Source organism: Glycine max, chromosome 20, assembly GCF_000004515.6.
Source record: "Glycine max cultivar Williams 82 chromosome 20, Glycine_max_v4.0, whole genome shotgun sequence".
In the NCBI taxonomy this organism is placed as follows: Eukaryota; Viridiplantae; Streptophyta; class Magnoliopsida; order Fabales; family Fabaceae; genus Glycine; species Glycine max.
The window spans coordinates 45,901,224-45,923,509 of record NC_038256.2 but is presented as its reverse complement, the minus strand read 5'-3'; the positions used below and the strand labels follow the sequence as shown (position 1 = coordinate 45,923,509).

The 22,286-nt window shown below is 34.4% G+C and overlaps 4 protein-coding genes and 1 pseudogene across 5 annotated transcripts; 2 read left to right on the top strand and 3 right to left on the bottom strand.

Moving 5' to 3' along the window:
• The first annotated feature begins 255 nt into the window (after window positions 1-255).
• On the top strand, window positions 256-1,317 carry LOC100305652 (uncharacterized). The gene is given in 2 exon segments (NM_001251640.2): window positions 256-909; window positions 1,180-1,317. Coding segments are annotated over 2 exon segments (588 nt in total). The 5' UTR covers window positions 256-401; the 3' UTR covers window positions 1,260-1,317.
• A 4,814-nt stretch (window positions 1,318-6,131) lies between these two features.
• LOC100809527 (PRA1 family protein E) lies at window positions 6,132-7,549 on the top strand. The gene has a single exon (XM_003556425.5). It carries the CDS (start codon window positions 6,475-6,477, stop codon window positions 7,051-7,053), a length of 579 nt encoding a protein of 192 aa, XP_003556473.1. The 5' UTR covers window positions 6,132-6,474; the 3' UTR covers window positions 7,054-7,549.
• Window positions 7,550-9,150: 1,601 nt separating this feature from the next.
• On the bottom strand, window positions 9,151-10,497 carry LOC100499849 (uncharacterized). Its single transcript, NM_001249945.1, has 3 exons — window positions 10,412-10,497; window positions 10,198-10,308; window positions 9,151-9,527 (listed from the first exon to the last, which is right to left on the bottom strand). Exons 1-3 carry the CDS (start codon window positions 10,418-10,420, stop codon window positions 9,267-9,269), a joined length of 381 nt encoding a protein of 126 aa, NP_001236874.1. The 5' UTR covers window positions 10,421-10,497; the 3' UTR covers window positions 9,151-9,266.
• Window positions 10,498-11,639: 1,142 nt separating this feature from the next.
• LOC124174248 (uncharacterized) lies at window positions 11,640-17,059 on the bottom strand. 2 transcript variants are annotated; one of them, NM_001401259.1, is made up of 8 exons: window positions 16,630-16,940; window positions 16,434-16,558; window positions 15,691-15,790; window positions 14,392-14,671; window positions 13,676-14,178; window positions 13,539-13,589; window positions 12,700-12,772; window positions 11,640-11,962 (listed from the first exon to the last, which is right to left on the bottom strand). In NM_001401259.1, exons 2-8 carry the CDS (start codon window positions 16,552-16,554, stop codon window positions 11,789-11,791), a joined length of 1,302 nt encoding a protein of 433 aa, NP_001388188.1. In that variant the 5' UTR covers window positions 16,555-16,558; window positions 16,630-16,940; the 3' UTR covers window positions 11,640-11,788. The 2 variants fall into 2 exon arrangements, with proteins under 2 accessions (NP_001388188.1, NP_001388189.1); NM_001401260.1 differs by having other exon boundaries at window positions 16,434-17,059.
• A 4,496-nt stretch (window positions 17,060-21,555) lies between these two features.
• Window positions 21,556-22,286, bottom strand: LOC100815211 (wound-induced protein-like; annotated as a pseudogene).

Genomic DNA, 22,286 nt, shown 5'->3' with positions numbered 1-22,286 from the left:
GGTTCATAATTCTTAATTTTATAATAAAAACATTTTAATTATTGTTAACCTATAGTAGTATATCCCAAATATTTCACCCGAATGTAGCTGCACCCTTCAATAATGAAGCACAACAACACACAGCATACCCTACTAAATATTGCACACCTTCCTCCTACAATGTCGCTGCTTACAGTTACAAATGGACGGTGGAATCTCAAAGCCACAATTCAAACCCCCCCACTATTAGAACACACTATCCCCTCTCTTTTCCTTATCCCACGTTCCCTCCAATTCATTAATTATCCACCCTAACCCATCATTCCTTCACGGCGAGGCAACGCAAGGTGGGTACCCCTTGCTCTGCCTCCGCCGTCACCTACCCATCATTTCAAATATTCATCGACATACCTTTTATAGCTATGAGCGAGGAAAAGCATCAAAAGCATCATGACACCTTGTCTTCATCTTCTTCTACTCCTACTTGTTATTTTTCCTCCTCTTCTTCTTCTTCTTCGCCGGGCGAGTCGGAGGAGGAGCTTCAGCACATGCTGCTGGTGCCGCCGTTGTGGAAAAACAAAAAGAGGCTGTCGAAGCAGTTGTCGATGTGCGAGAAGCCTCGGGACATTGCATGGGAGAGAAGGCGCATGCAAGAGCGGAGGAGGAGTTCGACCGTGTGCGATGATCTCACGGATGAGGACCTGCATGAGCTTAAAGGCTGTATAGAACTTGGGTTCGGATTCAACGAGGAAGATGGTCAGAGACTCTGTAACACCTTGCCCGCACTTGACCTTTATTTCGCTGTTAACCGCAGGTTGTCACCTAGTCCTGTCTCCACCCCTCAGAGCCGTGCCTCTTCCCTCGGATGCCGTTCTTCGTCGTTTGGAAGCCCTAGAAGCGATTCTGATTCCTGGAAAATATGTAGCCCAGGTTTGTTATGTTGTTTTTCGTCACCACAATCTTAAAATTAGTGTTTCATGTCCATGTAAAATCCGCCTAATAAAGGTTTGCATTAAAAGTTAACATAGGTTATTGAATCGTCTAACACAAAAAAAAATAAAATTATTAAAATGAAATTTCAATTCTGATTGATTGGAGAACAACGTAGCAAAAGTACATTATAAGTATCTATATTTTTTTGTCACTAATTTGGTTAATGTGTTTGTGTTGATGGGGTTTGTGTGTGTGTGTGTGATGTAGGGGATGACCCTGAACATGTGAAGACCAAGTTAAGGCATTGGGCTCAAGCCGTTGCTTGTTCTGTGATGCAGTCTTCTTGAGAGAGAAAAAAGTGAGGGAGGTAGTTTGTTTTGTACAGAGAGGGGAGGGGAAAAGCTAGAAAAAATAAAATAATTAAGAAAATAAGAAAAAAAAGGGGTGGTCTCGGATTATTCCTTCTGAGGGGGTTTTCGTTGAAACTAACAAATTCAATATGGTTGGAAGTTGCTTAATTAGAGGACCTTATGGTTTATACAATAGCCAATCACCCCATTTTTCTTCACCTTTTTTCTCTTCGAGTTGTTTTAATCTCAAGCTGTCTCGCGCAGGGTATATTCGTCTTATAGTAATTTTTGGGTCACAGGCCAGGTAAAATACAATAGCATTCGGGTCGGGTGGTTAGGAGATATGGCCTTTCCTTAACATGTATTGTCAAGATATATTCAAGAGACGTCACACCAATCATGAGTATATATATTGAGTAGATGAGTTCTACCCATCTTTAGCTTAGGACATCCTTTGACTTGTCGTGACTTGATTGTAAAAGATAAACATGCAAAATGTAATTGTTCCCTCTGATTCTCTCTTTCCCCAACCCTATCTCATTATCCTTATTTTTGTTTTTTTGGGATTCTTTAGAATTGATGGTAAAAAGGAAAATGTATTCTTGGTAAGGAAAATGAATTGGTAGTTGAAACTGAAATATTCAGAGTTGGCTCACTATTATAACTAGATGTCGAGTTAAACTCTTGATTTCTGTTCACATTTATTTTCGATTAAGTTGTTACATTAAATTTTTTTAAAGACAATCTCTACGTAAAATCGTTTCAATCCACTCTTTTGCATTTTATATATGGACACTTTGATTTGGTTTCACTAGAGTAAATATAAATGTGTAAAGTAATTAATTTGGTGAAAAAATAACTATTGACATCCCAAGCCGTTTTGCTATGCATAGACAATTAGAAATGAAATATAAACTATTGATTTTCTCATTATTTATTCTATAATGTGTTAGTCACTTCAAAGGAACTTTTTTTTTTTTTTGAAATGTAGTGATCACTTCAAAGGAATTGAATCCACAACATTTACCCATCTGAATAACATATCATAATTAAAATGTTGACTTTGTATGGTGAACCACTATATTAAATTAAATTTTAACACTTATTTTCAACTTAATCCTCGAAAAAATAGTTTTTTTAAAATTGAGTTTTAACGTACACTTTTAATTTAATCCATATATAAATAAAATAGGGTAGTGGAGATGTAAAACTGATGGGTCAGTTTGTAATATGACTATATTTCAAAAGAAGGTGACATATATGGTTGCTGATTGGTTGGCCAATGTTGCTCAGGACCTTCAGATTAGAATCCATGTCTTGAATAGCCCTTCCCTTCAGGTGTGATCCTCTTATGCTAACAAATTTGATATTGAATGGGCTTACCTGCCTAGTGTAAGTGTGGTTGGAGATTTTCTTCCTGCACCCAGTAATTCTCACATATAACATTCAATTTTTCATTAATTCCAACATTGTCCTTTTTTACTTCTTCTTCTTACTTCGCTGAGTTTCTCCTTCCCTTGGCTCCTGGTGATTTGTTGGCTGCATTGTCACTGGTTTGTTACCTGCATTGTCTTTGTCGTCATTGTGATGGGAGTTGCAGTGATAAACGGCAATTCGGAGGTAAGTTTTTTACCACCTATATGGATTGACATAGCATTCCTATTTTATAGTATTTTTTTTTTAATAAACCAAGTTTAGCTAACTTTACCCTAGAGCTTGCAATCCCTACTAGGTTGGCACCCCAAACACTACAGACCCCAGCCACTAACCAAGAAATTCATTCCAAAAGATGAAGAAAAAACAGAAGACCATGGGGGGCATGAACCAAACCCATGGGAGGGAAATCAAGAGAATCTATAGTTAGGCAAACCTATTCAATTCCACTGCAATGAAAATAGGAGCAGAATTCAACCAGCAAAAATCATTTAGAGAAGAAGCAAAACGGACTAGTTTGTCTGCACAAATATTTCCCTCTCAATAGATGTGACCTACTACAAAAAGCATATTTTTCGTTAACTCTATACAGTTTAACCATCTGTTTCTAATAGACCAAGGGACCAAAGTATGATTAGAAAAAGCCTGCACTACCAAAATGGAGTCACTTTCCAGCCAAAGGATTTTTAGTATTGCTAACCTTGGTCTCAATATTTTCTTTAAAGGCAAAATAAACTTCATTAATAGTAGATGTAGGCAGATTTAACAGAAGTTAGTTTAAAAACTGCTCTGCAAATACATAAAGTTCTACCTTGAGCAAAACTTCCACATAATACAGCAAGCAGTCCCAACTTAATTGCTTCACATATGATCATACTATCTCCCCATATCCACTATTTGCTAAAACTGTTCAATTACTCCTCACATGCATCGCCACCTAACATTATCAGTGCCAAAAAAGTTCTGTCTGCATAAGACCACTTGACTTTATACTATCACTAAGACATTCATACTTACACAAATGACAATTCTTAGCACCCTAACCTTCCAATAAAAACTCGTGAAAGGCCTTATGAATGTCCCCCACTGCAAAAACATATTTGGGCATAAGATCTTGCACACCAGCATACCAGAGATTGTATATCCCCCATCGGCATATTTCTTTGTATACCTGACACCTATTGCAGCAATAACAGTAGCCTTCCCCGAAACTTTGCTCACACATCTGATAGCCTCCAGTCCTGCTGATATAAACATCTGATATATAAAATAGACATACATTCACCCCATAACAGCAAGTCCCACATAACTACATTCATACATGCTACAAGACTAACCATGCAAGTAGCTATAATGTAATACCATCGAATATGACTCCAAATTAAATGCTCTCCCACATTGTAGTTATCCATCAACATTCAACAACACTAGGAAGTGCACCCAAATGCATACAGCTGAAACAGAAACCAGTTTGCCAAAGAATAATTGCACATTTTGGTCAATTCTCTAAGCATACCATTCCGGTTTTATAGTATGAATCAAATTCATACAATAATTACATCAAAACTGTCAATTCTCAAAGTATATCATACAATTTTTATAGTATCAAATTGAATAAAAAATCATACAATAATTATATCAAAATCGTCAAGTCAATTCTCAAAGCTTACCATCCCAATTTTCTAGTATGAATTTAGCTAAAATTCATACAATAATAGCATCAAATCCATCCATTATCAAAGTGATAATACCATTCAGATTTTGTAGTATGAATTTGATTAATTTTTTTAAGGCAAAGATAAGTTTTATTAATAAAATGAAAATGAGACAGAAACATATGGTAACCCCCAACAGACAAACAGAGAGGACAACATCAAACAGAAAGCCTTGTAAAAGGCAACCTAACAAACAAAGCTAACCCAACAGAACAGAGTACTAAAACCCCACATACAAGTCAACATATGTTTACTGTGATGAACATATTATCAAAACATCAAAAACCCACGGCAAAAACAGAGGTTGTCAGTGGTTGGCCTTCCATCAAGCCTAACTCATGCGACATCTTTCATACATAAGCATTGACTGCATCTGCCACTGATAGAAAGAAAAATATACTCTTTTGAATTTAGCTGTAATCCAACTCCATGATAATTTTGTAGTATGAATTTGAACAAAAATTCATACTATAATGGGCATCAAAATTATCAATTCTAAAAACATACCATCCCGATTTTATTGTATGATTCCAATAATTACATCAAAATCGTCAATTCTCATACCAAATTTTCTTGTTGGGGGCTTTGTTGTTGTTTGGCAGCAGACACTGTTGTCTATGGCACTAGGAGGGTTAATCTGTTTGGTTGATAGGCTGCACATGGGCGTCTGGTGCTTACTTATGTGGTGTATTTTGTTAGTTGGTTGCTCTGGTGGTGTGTGTAACTCTTGAGGGATAAAAATTCATACAATAATTGCATAAAAACTGGCATTTCTCTAAAGCATACCATCCCAATTTTCTAGTATGAATTTGTATAAAAATTCATACAATAATTACATCAAAACCGTCGATTCTCAAAGTAAACCATCTCGTATGAATGAAATTCATAAAATAATTGCATCAAAATAGTCAATTTTCAAAGCATACAATCTCGATTTTATAGTTTGAATCAAATTCATACAATAAGGTAGTTTTTGACTTAACTAATTTAAAAATTCATTTGACTAAAATAGAATTTTAGATAAAGTTTATTTTACTAGCTTACAGTAGCATTTTTATCTTATGTAGTGTTTGAGTTTAATTTATTATTTTTTCTATTTTTATCTTCACTATTTGAATAGAAATCCTCTCTCACCCCCTTTTTATTTAAAATGCATATTTTTTCTTACTATCATCAAATATCATTTCTTTATAATTAAAAACATCAAAATTATAATATAAAATTATGTTTATTATCTCAATTATTTAATACAGTGATTTTGTCTTCACTTTATAAAAAAAAAAACTCTCAAAATGTCACATATTCCAAAATTACTTCAAACCACATACACTGTTTCTTAAGTGATGAATTACCACTATCCCTTAAAAAAAAATAGATTACTAAAAAGTTGAAACATTTTATTATTATAAGTGATATTAATATTAATATCTTCCTCCAAGTTACTATCCCAATTGTGCACCAATAAAAGGCTAACTGAGTTTGATGGACAGGAGTAAGTTATTATAAACTATTTAGTTTTTGAATTTGATTTCTATCAATAAAAGAAATATCTCAATTGTCATGCTCACATGTGCTAATCTATAGTATTTTAAAAATGAAGTTAGATCAACTCATACACATTTTATCTGATGACATGATTTTGAACAAATTTTAAATGACACACCTTTAAATGACTCACACACTTAAATAGCTTATTCTTAAAATAGAAAGAAAATATTTTTATAATCATGAATTGAGCTTAATTTTAAACCATCTTACATAATATATAAATGAACCTTGATGATAAAATAATTAAACAATAACATCTTAAATTAAGCAACTCGTTAAACAATAAATGTTTTCGTAGGTGCAATTAGAAATCTACGATATTAGTGTTCTAACATACTTTGAAGTAATGAAAAGAGTGAAATGGGGGGCAAAGCAAATTAAACAGCCCTAAAGAGAGAGAGAGGAAACCCGCCCATCAGGCCAACACCTTTCTTCCTTTTTCATTCTCAAATTCTCAATCAAATCGCATCACATCCCATTCATGCCCAAATTCCAGATCTAACCAACACTCCCAAATGTCCCACATTCCCACCGCCGGCTACGGCACCCTCGCCGGCGCCACTCCCACTCCCACTCCCACCGGAATTACTCCATCCACCGCCGCCACCTCCTCGGTGACTCCCCGTCCATGGCGCGAGTTTCTAGACCTATCAGCCCTCTCCCGCCCCTACTCCTACGACGACGCCATGATCCGAGTCCGAAGAAACCTGAGCTACTTCCGCTTCAACTACGCCGCCGTCACGCTCCTCATCGTCTTCCTCAGCCTCCTCTGGCACCCTATCTCCATGATCGTCTTCCTCCTCGTCCTCGTCGCCTGGTACTACTTCTACTTCTCCCGCGACGTCCCCCTCGTCGTTTTCAACCAAACCCTCGACGACAGAACCGTGCTCTGCGTTTTGGGATTGCTCACTGTCGTTTCGCTCGTCTCCACTCACGTCGGCCTCAACGTCCTGCTCTCGTTAATCGTCTCGGTGGTTCTCGTTGGCTTGCACGCTGCGTTTAGGGTTACCGAGGATTTGTTTCTTGACGAGGAAAGTTCGTTGCTTTCCGTTGTGGGGACTCAGCCTATCAGAACAAATTATACCCCCATTTGATTATATTATATTCGCTTCCGCAACCACCATCGAGTTCTTGACTTCCCCCCCTTAATTTGACAAGTTTAAATTCTTAATTGAGAAGGCAGAGTTCAAATTTCGAAGATGGGTCCTTTGTTTCGGAGACCAGTCACTTATTGAAACAGTGTTGTAACTGTGTCTGTGGTGAGGCATTGATCAACATTGAATTGGAATTTGGAATTAGGTGTGTTATGTCAATTTCTGTCAGAGAGATACGGGAATTTTCTGAGGAACTGGATTGGTTAAAGTAGTGACTCACAATGGAGTTATTTTGCTTGTTCATCTTGTTTTTCAGTTCCTTGTTTAGTTTCTATTTGATAAGTTTGAGTCTCTTGCTGCTCATCCTCATTTTTTATCGTTGTTAATGTATCTCACTGATGGTTCTGTTTTTGTTGGCTGCTGTGTTGCCCTTGGTAATTTTGATCATTTGCTCGACCTTCAATTGAATTCATTGCGAAATGCTGATTGTATTTTACACTTGTGGTTTTGTAAATGTTCGTTTTCTCATTGCATATGGCTTAAGTTGGTTTGCCCTCTGTTGATTGCATAGCTATTTATACGTCAATTTTCTGTAAAATAAATTCTGGGGTATTCTCTTGCTTCTTTAAGCTAAAAGTAAGAGAAAGCGAAAAGCCTTGCTCATCATTGTTGATTCGTTGAATGTTGACGGGAATGAGGTAAGGAGCACAGTATGGGGGAAAAGGAGGATTTTGGTAAGAAAGCCATCGGAATATTATAATGAAGCGTAGTAAAAGGTTGGTGGATGATTATTATATGCGGATTAGTATGTGTGGATGCAATGATGAGTATCACATGTTCTCCCTAGAATTGGAAATCAGCTTTGCTACCTCTGGGTTTATTCATGTTTATGTGAGGAAAGAAGATCAACGCAATCATGAACGGTGGTGTGGGAATATCATTTCTGTCTTCACTTTTTATTTTCATTTTTGGTGATCTTCAGATGTGATTATTGATTTTTATGCTACTGTGAAATATTAGAATGCCAACTCTAAAGTGTATGCTTATTGCTTACAATCTCGGATAACACGCATCACTGCATGATGTAAAAAATAAATGTGATAAAATCTAACCAAAAAAAAATTGAATTTTGGTTTTGGTTTAATATTATTAGTTCTAAAAATTTCTCATTGGTGAACCGGACAATTGCACCTATCAAAATAACTAAAAGGATTATTGAAATTAGTTCAAATGGAAGAAAAAAATCTGTTGATAAATGAATTTCAATTTGTTGACAGTCCCACTGTAGTAGATATTGGGCTGTCCATTTTAACAGTTTCCTAGTTTATGATGAATGCTTGTTGTACACCTCCATGGCATTGTAGATGGTGATTATTCACGATAGAAATCTGTTTGAAAAATGCACAACTTGAACCTATATTTCATGCTTTCGTATTGTCTATTTGCACTTGCTGTAAACTTTCTCAATTGTGGAGGATTCCTTTCAATGATAAATCTATAACGTACGGATAAAAAAAAATTAAAAAATGGTGACAAGTTGATGCAGTGCTTGAGGAACACGATCGGGGGTCATTGCGAAATGACATGAAAGAATTGTGAGATAAAATGTATGATGCATTTTATGTTAATACTCAATAGAGTAGATTTTACCCACGAGATAATCATTCTTCTTTTATTAAGTTTCTAAGGTAATTGTAAAGATTTTCTAATAAAGAAAATTGCTATATGAACAAACAACTAAAAAATATATAAAACTATTATCTGTACCCAAAACATATATATTAAACTATATAACTATTATAGTTTAAACAAAAAAGTATACACCCAACACGCTCTACTATGCTATGTTGTTTAGATAGAACACGCTCTACTATGGTATGCTGTTTTCTCTTGATAGTTAGTATTAGTTAGTTATCACTTGGGCAGCAAAATATCTGTTTTCATCCATTGTGCACTTTAATAGAAGTCAAACATCTTGATATTCTCAAACCAGAAAGGCAATTTCCCCCCTTTCAGGACACAATAAAGGGAAAATGAAATTCACACAAGAAGCCAAAGAAAGCAGAAACAGAGGCCAAGGAGTGAAAGAGGTTCAAGCAAGATAACATACATTCTAAAATTGAAAGAAAATAGGCAGTGACTCAAAAATGCCAAAGGTCCTTAGGTCATATTAACAAGAAAACAACAACTAGAAATCTATCAACAAGAAGTTACTAATCCTCCTCAAGATTGATCGAGTCATTGAACTTCGCATACAAAATTTTCTTGAGTTCAGCCATCTGAGCAAGCACAGATTCTTTCTCCTCTTCAAGTTTTTCTAATTTTTGGCTTGTCACCTCTTTTATCTGTTCTATCCTGTTCTCAACTTCGTCCTTTGGCACATGAGCAAAAACCTCTCCTATTTGAAACCGAATGACCTCTTCATCTGTGAGAATCAACTCGTTGCTTGCATCCTCCAAATTATCGTTTGTTTCCTGTAAAGATTGAAAATTAGAACCTTGCCGTATTTGCATCATACTATGAAAAAAAAAGCCTACAATGGGTTTGCCATAGCAAAATGCCTGAATAGCAGTGAAATTAAAACCACGACAGAAATTGCAGAGCAGACACTTCAACAACTAAATCTCATTAAACCAAACACAGAACCAGAGAGCAGAACAGATTAATTAAGAAAACTCTAAACCTTATGTGTGCGTTTAAAGAAAAGACTCAAGCAAAGTTAGAATTAGTTAGTCCACATAATTAATTTTGGAGGATATAATTATAATCATGTAATCGTCGTCTATTTTTCCTCCCTCCATTTTCCCTCTAATTTGGTGATGAAATGGGACTCAATCTTTTTCTTAACTTCACATATTGCATAAAAGTTCTTTTTAGTCCACTGCTAAAGATTGTAGGCAAGATAATTTTTTTTCTTTTTTGGCTAATGATATGATTAATTCCTGATACAACTCACACCTAAGGTCTTAAGTTCTTAATCTTAAGCATACAGTGACTTTGGAGTAATATAACTAAACAAGAAGTGAACAGAATTTGTGCATAACATAACCTTTGATGTTCTGCGCATAATACACTAAACACAACACAAGGATGAGAATGATAGGTGCAGAAACTGAAGTGGAAATAAAGAGTTGAATAGATTACCTTAGCGATTTTGATCTCATCCTCAAGCTCGTGAAAGCGATTATTCAACCTTCCGAATTTGTTGATGTTCTGCTGGTCCTCCCATGTCACTTCCGTCTCCGAGCCTCCTCCCTTTTCGGATCCCCAAAAAATAAATAAAAAGAGATCAGCTTTCACATGAATCCGTCGAAATAACAAAGTGTGATCTCAAGATTTATTAGGGTTTTTTTGTTACCTGCTGCATGTTGTTGATTCGAATTCAATTTAGGGTTTTCGATCCGACAACAGTACCAGTACCACTACGAGGTTGACTAATAGCCCTTTGCGTTTATAGGATTTCGTGGATTTAAAAACGAAGAAGTGCTTAAAAAAAAAAGAAAAAGAAAGAAGAGGTATACTAAAACGTTTTTTTAAAATATTCATAAAAGAAAAGAAACAGTAAAAATATTATTTTTTATTTTTATTTAATTTTAAAAAATTAAAACAAATTTTTATTTATTATTAATTTAAAGTAGATTAAATTGTGAATTTTTTAAAATTAAATTAATCAGAGATAAACTTTTGTTCTTTCACTTTACATATTTTCTAGCCTTATTTACAAGCACCAGGGCAAAGTGATCGCTTTGTTTGGAACATGATTTTTTTTTTAAATTACTTTAAATGGTATTCAACAAGTAAAAATGTAAAGTGATTATTTGTTAGAAAGTTATAAAAGAAAGCGTAATTTTTTTTTTCATATGTACTAAGTAGTCAGCCAACACCAATCCTTTTTAAAGTGAAGAATTCTTTAATTTTCATAACACTTTAATGATGCCTTTTCCAATTTAATTAAGCACAATATTTAATAATTTATTTAGAATCAATCACTTAAAAAATAAAATTTAAAAATCTGGAAGAGAATCTGGGCCTTTAAGGCCCTGCATTAACTAAATGCAGAAAAGAAAATAATTTAAATTTAATATATTATTTAAAAGTTATACATTATTAAAATTTTACATCATGATTCGATTTTATAATGATATAGTAACATAAATGTATGATGTATCGTTTGCGATGGTATATTTTTATTTCACTTATTTAATTTTTTATAATCATTAATAGTTATACCCTTTCCATTAAAAACAATGTTACTTGGGTAGAAAATCACGGAACTTCAATTCTTTTTTCATTAAAATATACATTATGATCAGAAACATCACAATTCTCATTTCAAATAACCTCATAAGATTTGGTTGTATTAAAATTAAAATAAATAATATTAACTATTTCATATAAAAATGATTGCATCTTGGATTAGAGAAATTTTGGTAGAGTACTTCCTGATTTATAACCACTCATTTTGATTCTTACTAAGGGGAAAGGCATCATTGGATCAAAAGGAAATAGTAATCATGATCCAAAGAACAGCAGCAAATGAAGCAGAAGAAAACTGAAAATTGCTGGCTGCACATATTCAGTCATGAGCAAAACAAAATCATAGATTCCTCGCATGCTACTAAATGAACAAATCTCTAAGCAGTAATATCGGTGAGAATGCTATCAAAACAGTTGATTGTGTATGTATGTAAAGTAGCGGAGGGAAAATGATATATAGATAGAATAGGAAACTTTGTCAAGGAGGCAAGGCCTTTCGACAATATGATAAAACCATGACAAAATCTTTGGCTGAGGAACCCACTGATGCTGGTATCTTTTTTGAGGTTGATGCTGTCCGGAACCATAGATCTACTAAATTATGCAGTTGTAAAGATGGGAGCACTGGCTGACCTCCGCACATTATTTCCACCTGCGCAGATTACAAAACAGTATCAATCTATAGCACCAGGAATGCACCAGCCAATAACTTGAATTATTATTTTTGATTTGGAAAGAAAATGTGTTGTCAAAATAGAAAAGTTCACATAGATTCGTGGGACTTTAGGAAAAGGGTTGCATTGGAGATGACAAAATTTCAGACCAATATATGGGAAATTCAGGTATTGTTTTCACCTGGTAAAACCTGGACCCAAGGTGAAAGGACCAAGAGTCATTATTTCAGTACCTTCAATGTTATTTCAGCACCGAGTGCCTACTTGGTGACTTGTTAAAACTTCAACACGAGAATTTTGTTTCCAATATTTTCATTTTCATTACATAGCTAATCATGTGGGTGCATGGGATCATGCCAGTGGAGACTCTATTTCTCTTCTACCCAGTTGTTCGTAGTTGTGCATTTGTAATATATTATGTAGAAGCATACAAAGTTGTACTAATTTCTCAAGATAGCCTCAGCCCCCAGACAATGTCCACAAGGCTTGCAATATGTTGCTTGACTTCCTGGAGCGATATCTCAGTTATCACTAATTAACAACAATAAAGACACACTAGACACACCTTATACAGCAAAATGATTCAGGACAACAAATTCTTACTACAATTTACACCCTTAAACCAAAGTAAGAGAAAACAAGAAAACATAAAGCAGGAGAGAGAAAGTGCCAACCATTCTTATTTCTTAGAAGGTAGTAATTACAATTTACTCACCTCTGCTTCACTGGCAAGATTAAGTTTCTTCATAAGGTACTTTTGAATAAATGAGACAGGCACAGTACCATCCCTGTGATGAGGTAAGAAACAAAGAATTACAATTATCACCTATAAATTCTTATAAGGGAATATATTGAAGAAAATTAAAAGAGAAAAGAAAGAGGACAAGCAAGTAAAGCAACAATAGAATGAAAGAAGCCAGAAAAATCAACAGATTTCAAATGAGTTAATATAGAAGCTAAGTTTCCCTTTAATAAAACTGTGATTCAGACAATAACCACCAATCCGTGCATCTGCCATCTAGAATAACACAGCAAAATCAAATCAACATATGACTTATAGCCTGTTTGGCTTCACGTCACAAAAGACTCATGTTTAATTCCCACTTAAAGGGAGAAGCTACATAAATTAGCATTGGTTTCTGAGTCTCTTGTGTGTGCTGTAGCCTATGGGACACAGAACCAAACAGGCTGTAAGACAATGATCTAATCTGCTGATTTTTGAATCTATGGTTGTTCTAAAGAAATTAGTCAGTCCAAAACCAAGTTACAAAATATGGAAGACTAAATTTCACTATTTGCTTCCTGAAAAACATGGTGAACATACTTTCTTAGAATGCAGCATGGAAGTGTTTATTTGAACATCTGTCAGTAACACTTTTTTTTCTTATCTTATTATTGTTTGTTAGCTTGATTTTGACACCAAAATGAGAAAAGTTATATTCTATTCAATTCACAGACCAAAGTCATAGTCACATAACAGAAAAATAAAAAAAAACTTAGAATAATAAAATAAAATTAGATAAACAGAATGGCAATGAGAGTCACAAGAATTACTTTATTCGTAAGTAACATGCTGAGATCTGTGGCAAGGGAAAATCTCCTTTCCTGAATAATAACATCAATTTCTTTAATGACTGCAGAAGCTCAACATTTTATAATTAGTACGGTTGTTGTATATATAAAAAACTTACTGGTCCTCTGAAGCAACTAATGAAAACCAAATAGGACTGTTTTTTCTGTTGCACTTGCCCCCTGTTGCATCGAGTGGGGCTGGGGATGAGGCAGACATCTCAGATGCTGCAACCCTTTTCTGACCAGCAGGACGCAATCTTCTTCGCTTCACTGGTCCTGAAGGCAAGCTGTTTGCATCCTTGTCATCTCCAAATATTGGTTTAAGTCCAGTATCCTTATTTTTGGATTTTGGAATGTTTAATTCACTCTGGGCAGAAGCAGGTAGGTCTGTTTTGGTTGTAGTTTCAGATGCATCCTGTCCACCATGAGGAGTAGTTGGGGACTCTAATTTGGCAAGAGGAGTTGCTTGTGAATTTGACCTGGAGGACTTTGTTCTGTTGGCAGCTTCAACAAGACAGTTCAGTGGTGTCCAAAGATCAACCTTCCCTTCTGTATGTTGCACACTGTTCTCTGTATCTTCATGGGGCTTATGCTTCTTAGAATGCTCAGGCATGGGAGAATCCTATAATATGGCGAACCAATGATTATACATAACCATTATCGCATTATACATGGCCATTATATGAAACAGAGGCTTAATTAATGTCACATAGAAACCAGCAAAAGTCAAAAACACAAATAGAAAAGTAACACCAAGTCCTGTTGCCCCCATAACCCACACCTGACTTTCATTTTAAGAAGTCATATTTGATGAATCAGGTAAAATTGAGCTTACCATATTATCATCACCATTTGTTTGTTCCTTCTTTATTGATTCGTCGAGAAGAAAACTGCATCCACGTAAAGCAGCAGCCTTTCTTGTACTGTTTTTTGTTCTCTTTCCTGTAAAGCCAGGCTGCATTGAAACTTTGGGAGCACTGACTACCAATGATGAAAGTGATCTTTCCTTCCTTTTTGCAGGCAATGATATTGAAGACAAAACTTCTTGGGCTTTGATCTTTTTTCTTTTAAAAGGGAATATTTTTGCCCTTATATCATGCAAATTATGGTCCGGCCTGCATATAATTAATAGGAACCCTTGATTATTTTTGCAAAGATCTTCCTACAGATTTACGACACTGCTGGTTTTTAAAAATCGACAAAATAACTTATGCATGCAACCTCTAAGAATAACTCATTCAAATCTAACATGCTTGAATATGGGAACGACATCACTCTGATTGTGGTTTTCATAATGAAGATCCATTATATAAAAATATTAATGTTCACCAAAAATCACAAGCTGCAGATGAAATTCACATGTAAGACACAATTTCATGAAAATGCTAAGCTATTGGCAGTCTTTAGACTTTAGAAAGAAGATGCCCTATAAAATATAATAGATACTATTTGTACTAAACAAAACTTTGTATCTGCATTCTGAAAGGTCAACAGTTAAACAATTATCTGTGACACAAAATAAGACAGATGAGACAAATAATACTTTGTGATAACATTTCTGAAAGTAGGGAAAACAAAAGTAGAAATCTTACTGAAAGAAATAGAATGAGTTTGGCGAAGTGTTTCGGCAATACATTGGGAAAGATATTTAAGGCAATGTTATCGATGACAGATGACGGAACACAGTGGAAGACCAAAACTCAGCCATATAAACACACAATTGCGGCCTATGGTGCCACTGTAGCGGGCCTCCCTTCACAAATTGACTATGGTGGTTGGCAAAATAATTTCCTAACATTCCACCATGGTGGCCATAGCGCCGCCATTTAACACTGATTTAAGGCCACAACTTTCATGCGCTCATACTAGATAAATATGTTTTATAACAAGAAAGAAAAAAGGTAGAGATTGATCATGAGCATTCATAAACATTTAACAGCATGTTCTCTCATACAAGCAAGCAACAAATACTAACAAGAGAAGGAAGGAGAAGACAAAACAGAGTAAACAAAGTACAAATATTAATTTATCTCCAACCAGAAATTGCAGTGGCATGTTTGTTCAGTCTAATTCAAAGAAGTTATAAGTCGCACAAATTGCAATATTATGTTGGCAACCAAAGACAGCAGCCGACCTGAGTTTCTCCACCGGAAGGCAGCCTAAGTCAATATGGCACACAGGACAGCAATCCATCTCCTCATCCGAGAGTTTCTCATATATGCACTTCCTGCAAACTGGTGTAAGGTTCACAGTTCAGTGCATTGCACAGAAGATCCTTGAAAGTGTCAACAAATGATCTCAAAAACATGTGCAAGCAATAAGGTGCAAGTGCGTGATTCAGGAATGTTATAAATATCGCACGCTGCTCGAATTACAAAACAAACATATTATGAAAGTCCATTGCATCCTCAAAAAGAACTTCATAACAGTAAACCAGCTCAAGACACAAATTAAGATGATTTCATTCCTTACCCGTCAAATCACAGAAACCCCACAGAAAAGTAAAACATGTAAGCTCAGGTATCATGTCAATCTTATTGCTCTACCACAGTAACAAAACAATTTTTTAACCTTCTCTTCACGCAATAGCAATGATAGGAAACCGGATCATTGAAATCACCAATCAGAAACAATTAAGGAACCGCATTGAAAACCCAAATCAAGAAAATCCAGGCAATTGAATATAAATTAAAGAGAAGAACAACGATAAGCAAGAGACCGGGGGGGGGGGGGGGGGGGGGGGGCAAACAAAGAACAATGCATTGCAATTAGCGGGGGTAGGTAAACAAGAGCAACGTCAAAATCTAAAAGAGAGAAAGAAAGAAAAAAAATCAGAAGCAGCATCGAAATCGAAAGAGCAGAGAGAGAGAGACGAACAGGTGTGAAGGCAGAGAGAGATGGTGGTGGCATCTTTGAAGAACTTGTGGCAGAGAGGGCATGTCATGCATGGTCGTAGCGTATCTCTCTTTACTTTCACCACCTGGCTCGACGACACCATCTCGCTACGATAATTGATTATTAGTATTAATCAATTAAACTTGCATTCCAATCTTGTCTAATGAATAAAACACACCACACCGATTCGACGTGGAAGCGATATGGATCTGGGGAGGGAATTCAACTCGCGGGGTTTGAGGAGGCGAAATCGCAAGATGGGATTCGATTGTTGCCGCAATAATTACGTAAAGATGAAGCCGGCACCGTTCAATGTTGTTCTTGTTGGGTTTGGGTGTTGTTGTGTATTAGACCAAGACAAAAAAAAAGAAGAGAGCATGAAGAGTTGGAGAAAGAGAAGAAGCAAACAATACACACGCCATACATACACTACTAACAAACCAACGCTTACTTCTTTTGTGCCGTGCGTGTGTTTGCGCGTGTATTCTCACATTTGACTTCAACTCTCTCTCTTGTGTCTCTTCTAATTTACTGTTTATTATCACTATTCTTCAACCTTATGCCACCAACTTCCTATTTTTTTTCTTTTCTATGTTGTTGTTTTGGCCGAGGTAAACTCATTTTTTTCGTGAGAATTTTAATTGATCGCTGAGGGGGTGTGTTCCATTAAAAAAATAAAAGACGACTTATTAGCATTATTTTGATTCATTATCAGTTTTAACTTTTTTTTTAGTTGTGGATTGTTCATATGGAGTTCTTATAAAATTGGACGTAAGTAACTGAGCTGTGTTGAGATGTTTGTGGCTAATACTGCGTAACGGTGTAACCTTACTTATTACTTAATGGATACAAACACAAGTGTTAGATGGGTTGATATGTTTTGAGTACAAAATATTGATAAAAATGGTTTAAGAATTTCTAACAGAGAAGTTGACTTTTTTTATGAAGACTAGATCCTATCTATCCATCATCTAACTAATAAATCACGTAGAATAGTAGTTATTTATGTGGTCGTTGTTAACTTGTTATTAGACGCTAAGACGCTAATTAGCCTTTCACTAATTAGGTACTCAACGGATTTATTTATTTATTGACTTAATTATATTTTTGGTTTCTTTAATTTCAATTATTTTGATTTTCATCTTTCAGAAAAATTTTAACAGTTTAAATATCTCTATTTTGAAAATTAAATAAATTTGGTCAGAAAAATTTTAACAGTTTAAATATCTCTATTTTGAAAATTAAATAAATTTGGTTTTATCAAATATTTTCTCTGCTTAAAACACTTGAATTTTTATTTTCTATTTAATATTTTACGGTTTATCATAAATTTGGAATATGAATTAATTTTAAAACTTATGAAACTAGAAATTTGATAAAACCTGAAGGATTTTTAAGATTTGAGAGTAGAATTTGAAGATTTTTTTTTTTTTGTGAAATTTCATATTTTAGTTGGTAAGTTTTAAGTATATTAATATTTAAAATAATTTAATCCATTTATTTTGTGAAAATTTTCAGTAAAAAGATAATTTGTGAATTTTATTGAGAAAAATATATTGGTAACACTAAATCGTCCAATTTTAAAAGCAAAGGAGCTTAGCTAAACTTAACTGGAAAGATTTAGGAGATCAAAATCATATACAATCTAAATCAAAGCAATCCAAAGTACAATAAAAATTAACTAATTTATTTATTTTTATCGTATTAATTAGTACTTCATAAAAAAAACGTAGATATGGCAGAAGTTTATTACAAAACACGTAATGCTACTGCTTATTAGGCTAAGTTCATTTATGAGAGGAAAAAAAACAAAATTCACCCTTTTATTCCATTAGATTTATATATAATTATATATGGAACAAAATTAATTGACGCCAAATGTTAACTTGTTGCACTACATTACCTTATAAGTTTGGTACAGTATAAAATTAACCAATTTAATCATTAAATTAATTTTTTTATAAAGTAGATTAAATTTATAAAATTTTGTTAATAAAAAAACTAATTAATACTTCGTTACACTATTTTATTTTAATGAACAATATGTTATTTGAGATATAAATATCGGGCTGTTACTAAATAATACATAAGCAAATGTCTAAATTAAGTATATAAAATTTGGTATATATAATCAAAATGATAATATCAAATAATTTAATAACAGAAATTAGAATTGATTAAATTTTTATTTTAATAATATATATCGATTACTATTAGACCTGTCCCATTATACATTCAGGTCAGGGAGGTTACTTGACGCACATTTGGTTTACTTCTGGCTTTATTATCTGCCATTTGGAGAGCAATTTGTTTTATTTGAAACCATCTTCTCTTTTACTTTAATTATTAAAATGTATGAGATGAATAATAATTTAGCCTTTCCTTGCATCTGTGTGTTCTTTGGTTCTCAACACCACTGAGTAATTGTAAGAAGATTGTTTGGTATTAAAAGATACACACGCAATGTGCAAGATGTGGCTGATAAGTATTTCTGCAATCAATTAATGCTGTCACCATTCATGGTGCATGCAGCTAATGTAACTAATCACATGCAATCTATCTATCTATATGTATAATTATGACCATATATATATATATATGCCAAATGGACATTTGCTCCTTTGCCCGCTAACAACTTGGAAATAAGAATATGTGAAACAACTACTTGTTATTTCACTCATAAACCTATCAATTTAATCTTGTTTTATCTGATTAAACCTTGCACAGAACGTGACCTTAATTATCATTACGTTGTATTGGAGAGCAGAATGGCTGAATGGGGGGACTAATAAAAAAGAAAAACAAAAGGAAAAGGGCCAAATTCCTCAGTTGTCTGTTTCTAATATGATAATATATATTCTTTACTTGAAATTGTTTGTGGCAAGTGATTACAACAAAACAAAGAAAGCATCTTGAATGATCAGATCACAATCATACCGCAACAACATAGGTCAGAGTTATCATCCATCATTGGCATGTCTATATTTATAAGACAAAAGAAATGCTAGTTGGGTATATCCAATGAAACAAGCCCAGCTCCACAGCAAGTCCAAATGACAAATATTATTATCCCATCTTCATGGCCTCAACACAATTTTATCTGTGTTGGATTGGGTGAAGTGAAGACTAAAGACTAGGAGCATGATTATCTGAAGTGAAGATTAAAATACACACGGAGGGGCTCCTATCTTTCTAACTCCTCCAATCATATATTTTCCATATTTCTCAAACGACCCACACAACTAGGTAAAAAGTTCCTCTCGGATTGTGATCTTCTTAACCACCCCTTATTTTTAAAAGAAATTGTTAATGGTTAAGAAATTATATTACAATTTTAATTATTCATTATAAATTTTAAATATAATTAATATATTAAAAATGTTTCTTATTATAATTTAAAATTATATAAAATAAATATTAATCTATTATAATTTTTAATTATATAAAAATAAATATGTATCTTGTACTAAAATACTGGTTATATATAATAATTGTTGGTATAAATTATCCTATCACTGTTTTTTTTCTGAAGAATCACTGGTTAATACGCATTAGCACACGAATTTGAATTTAAAGAGAGATTTATTAACAAATATATAACTGTGACTAAAAATTGAAATTCGGTACCGTATGAGAATTAAAAAACATTGCATATCCAATTTACCCTGATTTTTCTTAGTGTACATAATGTAAAAAAAAAATATTCCCAATGTCGCATCAATCACAAAAGTTGTATATTTCACCAACAGCATTGTTTAAGGTTACGTATTTTTTTTAGACAAATAAATTTATTTCTTGTCATCAAGAGGATTAATACAATTTGAAATATCACCAAATTGGATGCAAGTATAAAACCTAGAAGTCTTAACAAGAGAATGAACTACTTCATTCGTTTGTCTCTTATGATTATAAAACTCACCTTTGAGACTAAATTTAAAAAAGCATTACACCTAGCAAGGATTAGATGGAATTCAGACGAGCCCTTTTGGGAAGAATAGATGCCATCAACAAGGGATTTGCAGTCAGATTCAAAGATTACTTGAGGGTGATTCATATCTTGAGCCCACGATATAGCATGAAAAAGACCTAGGGCTTCAGCTTCTCTCGCTAGGTTCAGGCAAACCTGGCAGGAAAATTGTTTTTGCTTTTACGAATTGGGCTTGGTTGTCTCTGATGTAAATGCCAATACCGAAGTGTTGCTGGTCCTCAAAACTTGCTGCGTCCACATTGAACTTGAGGAAACCGTGTTTGAGGCTTGTTCCATGGGGTAGTAGAATTGACTTGAGCTGCTGTTGATGGCGCAGCTTTCTTGTAGCCATTCATAGAGGAATTGCAATGACAATGAAACTGATATATTTGGTGCAGTGTCCAAGTCATCCCACAGTTTTTCATTCCTTCTTCGCCATATACACCATAGCATGATAGCAAACTTCTGCAAATGATAGGGCTGGAGCATGCCCAAGATTTTGAAGATTTGGTTACGTATTGACTTCATGATTGTAGATATATTCCTTAAAAGAAAAATGTTAAAATTTACATGCTAAATCAATCAAATAATATTATATGTTTTCTGAATTTTTTTTTATTAAACTCATATATTAGAATCTTTATAAAAGCTACTCTCTTATCTTGGTATTGAGGAGGCAGAAACACCCAAAACAAATTACAAAGCATATAAGCAAACCCCACAAGGGTTGATTCTAAAACATGAAGTCCTACAATATAAAAGCTACTCTTGGTTGGCCTTCATAAAATTTATCGTGCCACGGTATCAAAACCAACGAACTCGTTAATCTTAACCAAATATACACTTTATATATGCATCCGATAAATGGCAACTTTGATTTCAAGCTCGAAAAGGGAAATAAAAGGAAACACTTTAGAGAAATCCACTTTAGACTTTTATTATGAAAAATGAAATGAAATAAAACAACAAACGACAACATTCTTCCTTACAATTTCAGGCAATTGGTAACTACCTAAAATAACTTTATTATGATCGTACTTTTGCTAAATCTACTAAAAATAAGCAACCCACGGGAACCAATTTTCCTGGACTTGCTAGCTAGTCGTTGCAATTTGAGCTCAATTAACAAAGACATGTTTAGTCACCACAGTCCACAAACTCATAGTGGACTATAAGATGGCCTTGAGCATTTCCACTTCCGTCCGAGTCGAGTCTTTGGAACACACCAACGTCCAAGTCCAACGCCCCATTTTTGCATTGATCCACAATTCTCTCTTTGCTGATCTCCTGTTCGAGTGTTTGTCACCTACAATTACCCCCATCAACAAATTATTATCCTTTCTTAATCAAACAAAAGCAAAAGTAAAGAAAGAAAGAAAGAAAATTTAGGATATGTATGTAACACATGTTAAATGTAGTAGCATTTTTGTGGGGTCAATAAGCAGTAGACTGTATATATGCATCTACAATGCAGTACTATTAAGGAGCTTGCTTAGTGCATGTTTGGATACCAAGCAAAATCGATTATAGTCCCAAAAATCATAATGAATAGTTGGAAATGGAAAAATAAGTAAGGTGCGGTGACCATACTGCCTATCCAAAGCTAACACTTAATTTGTTTAACAGGGAATGAGGGAGTAGTGCATGCATATATACCCTCAAGCACCTGCCACAAGAAGGTGGGCCTTGAGGCCCAACAGGTCCACAGAAGGCTGTCCAACCATATTTGCTTCTCCATCCCAAGTGGCGCAATAGTTATGCTGCTCAGGTTGGTATAAATGATACGTAAACTGCACAATGGCACTTTGCGCAGAGGCCAAAGCAAGTACACACACCAATAGGATAAGCTTTGCCATCATTGTTATTTT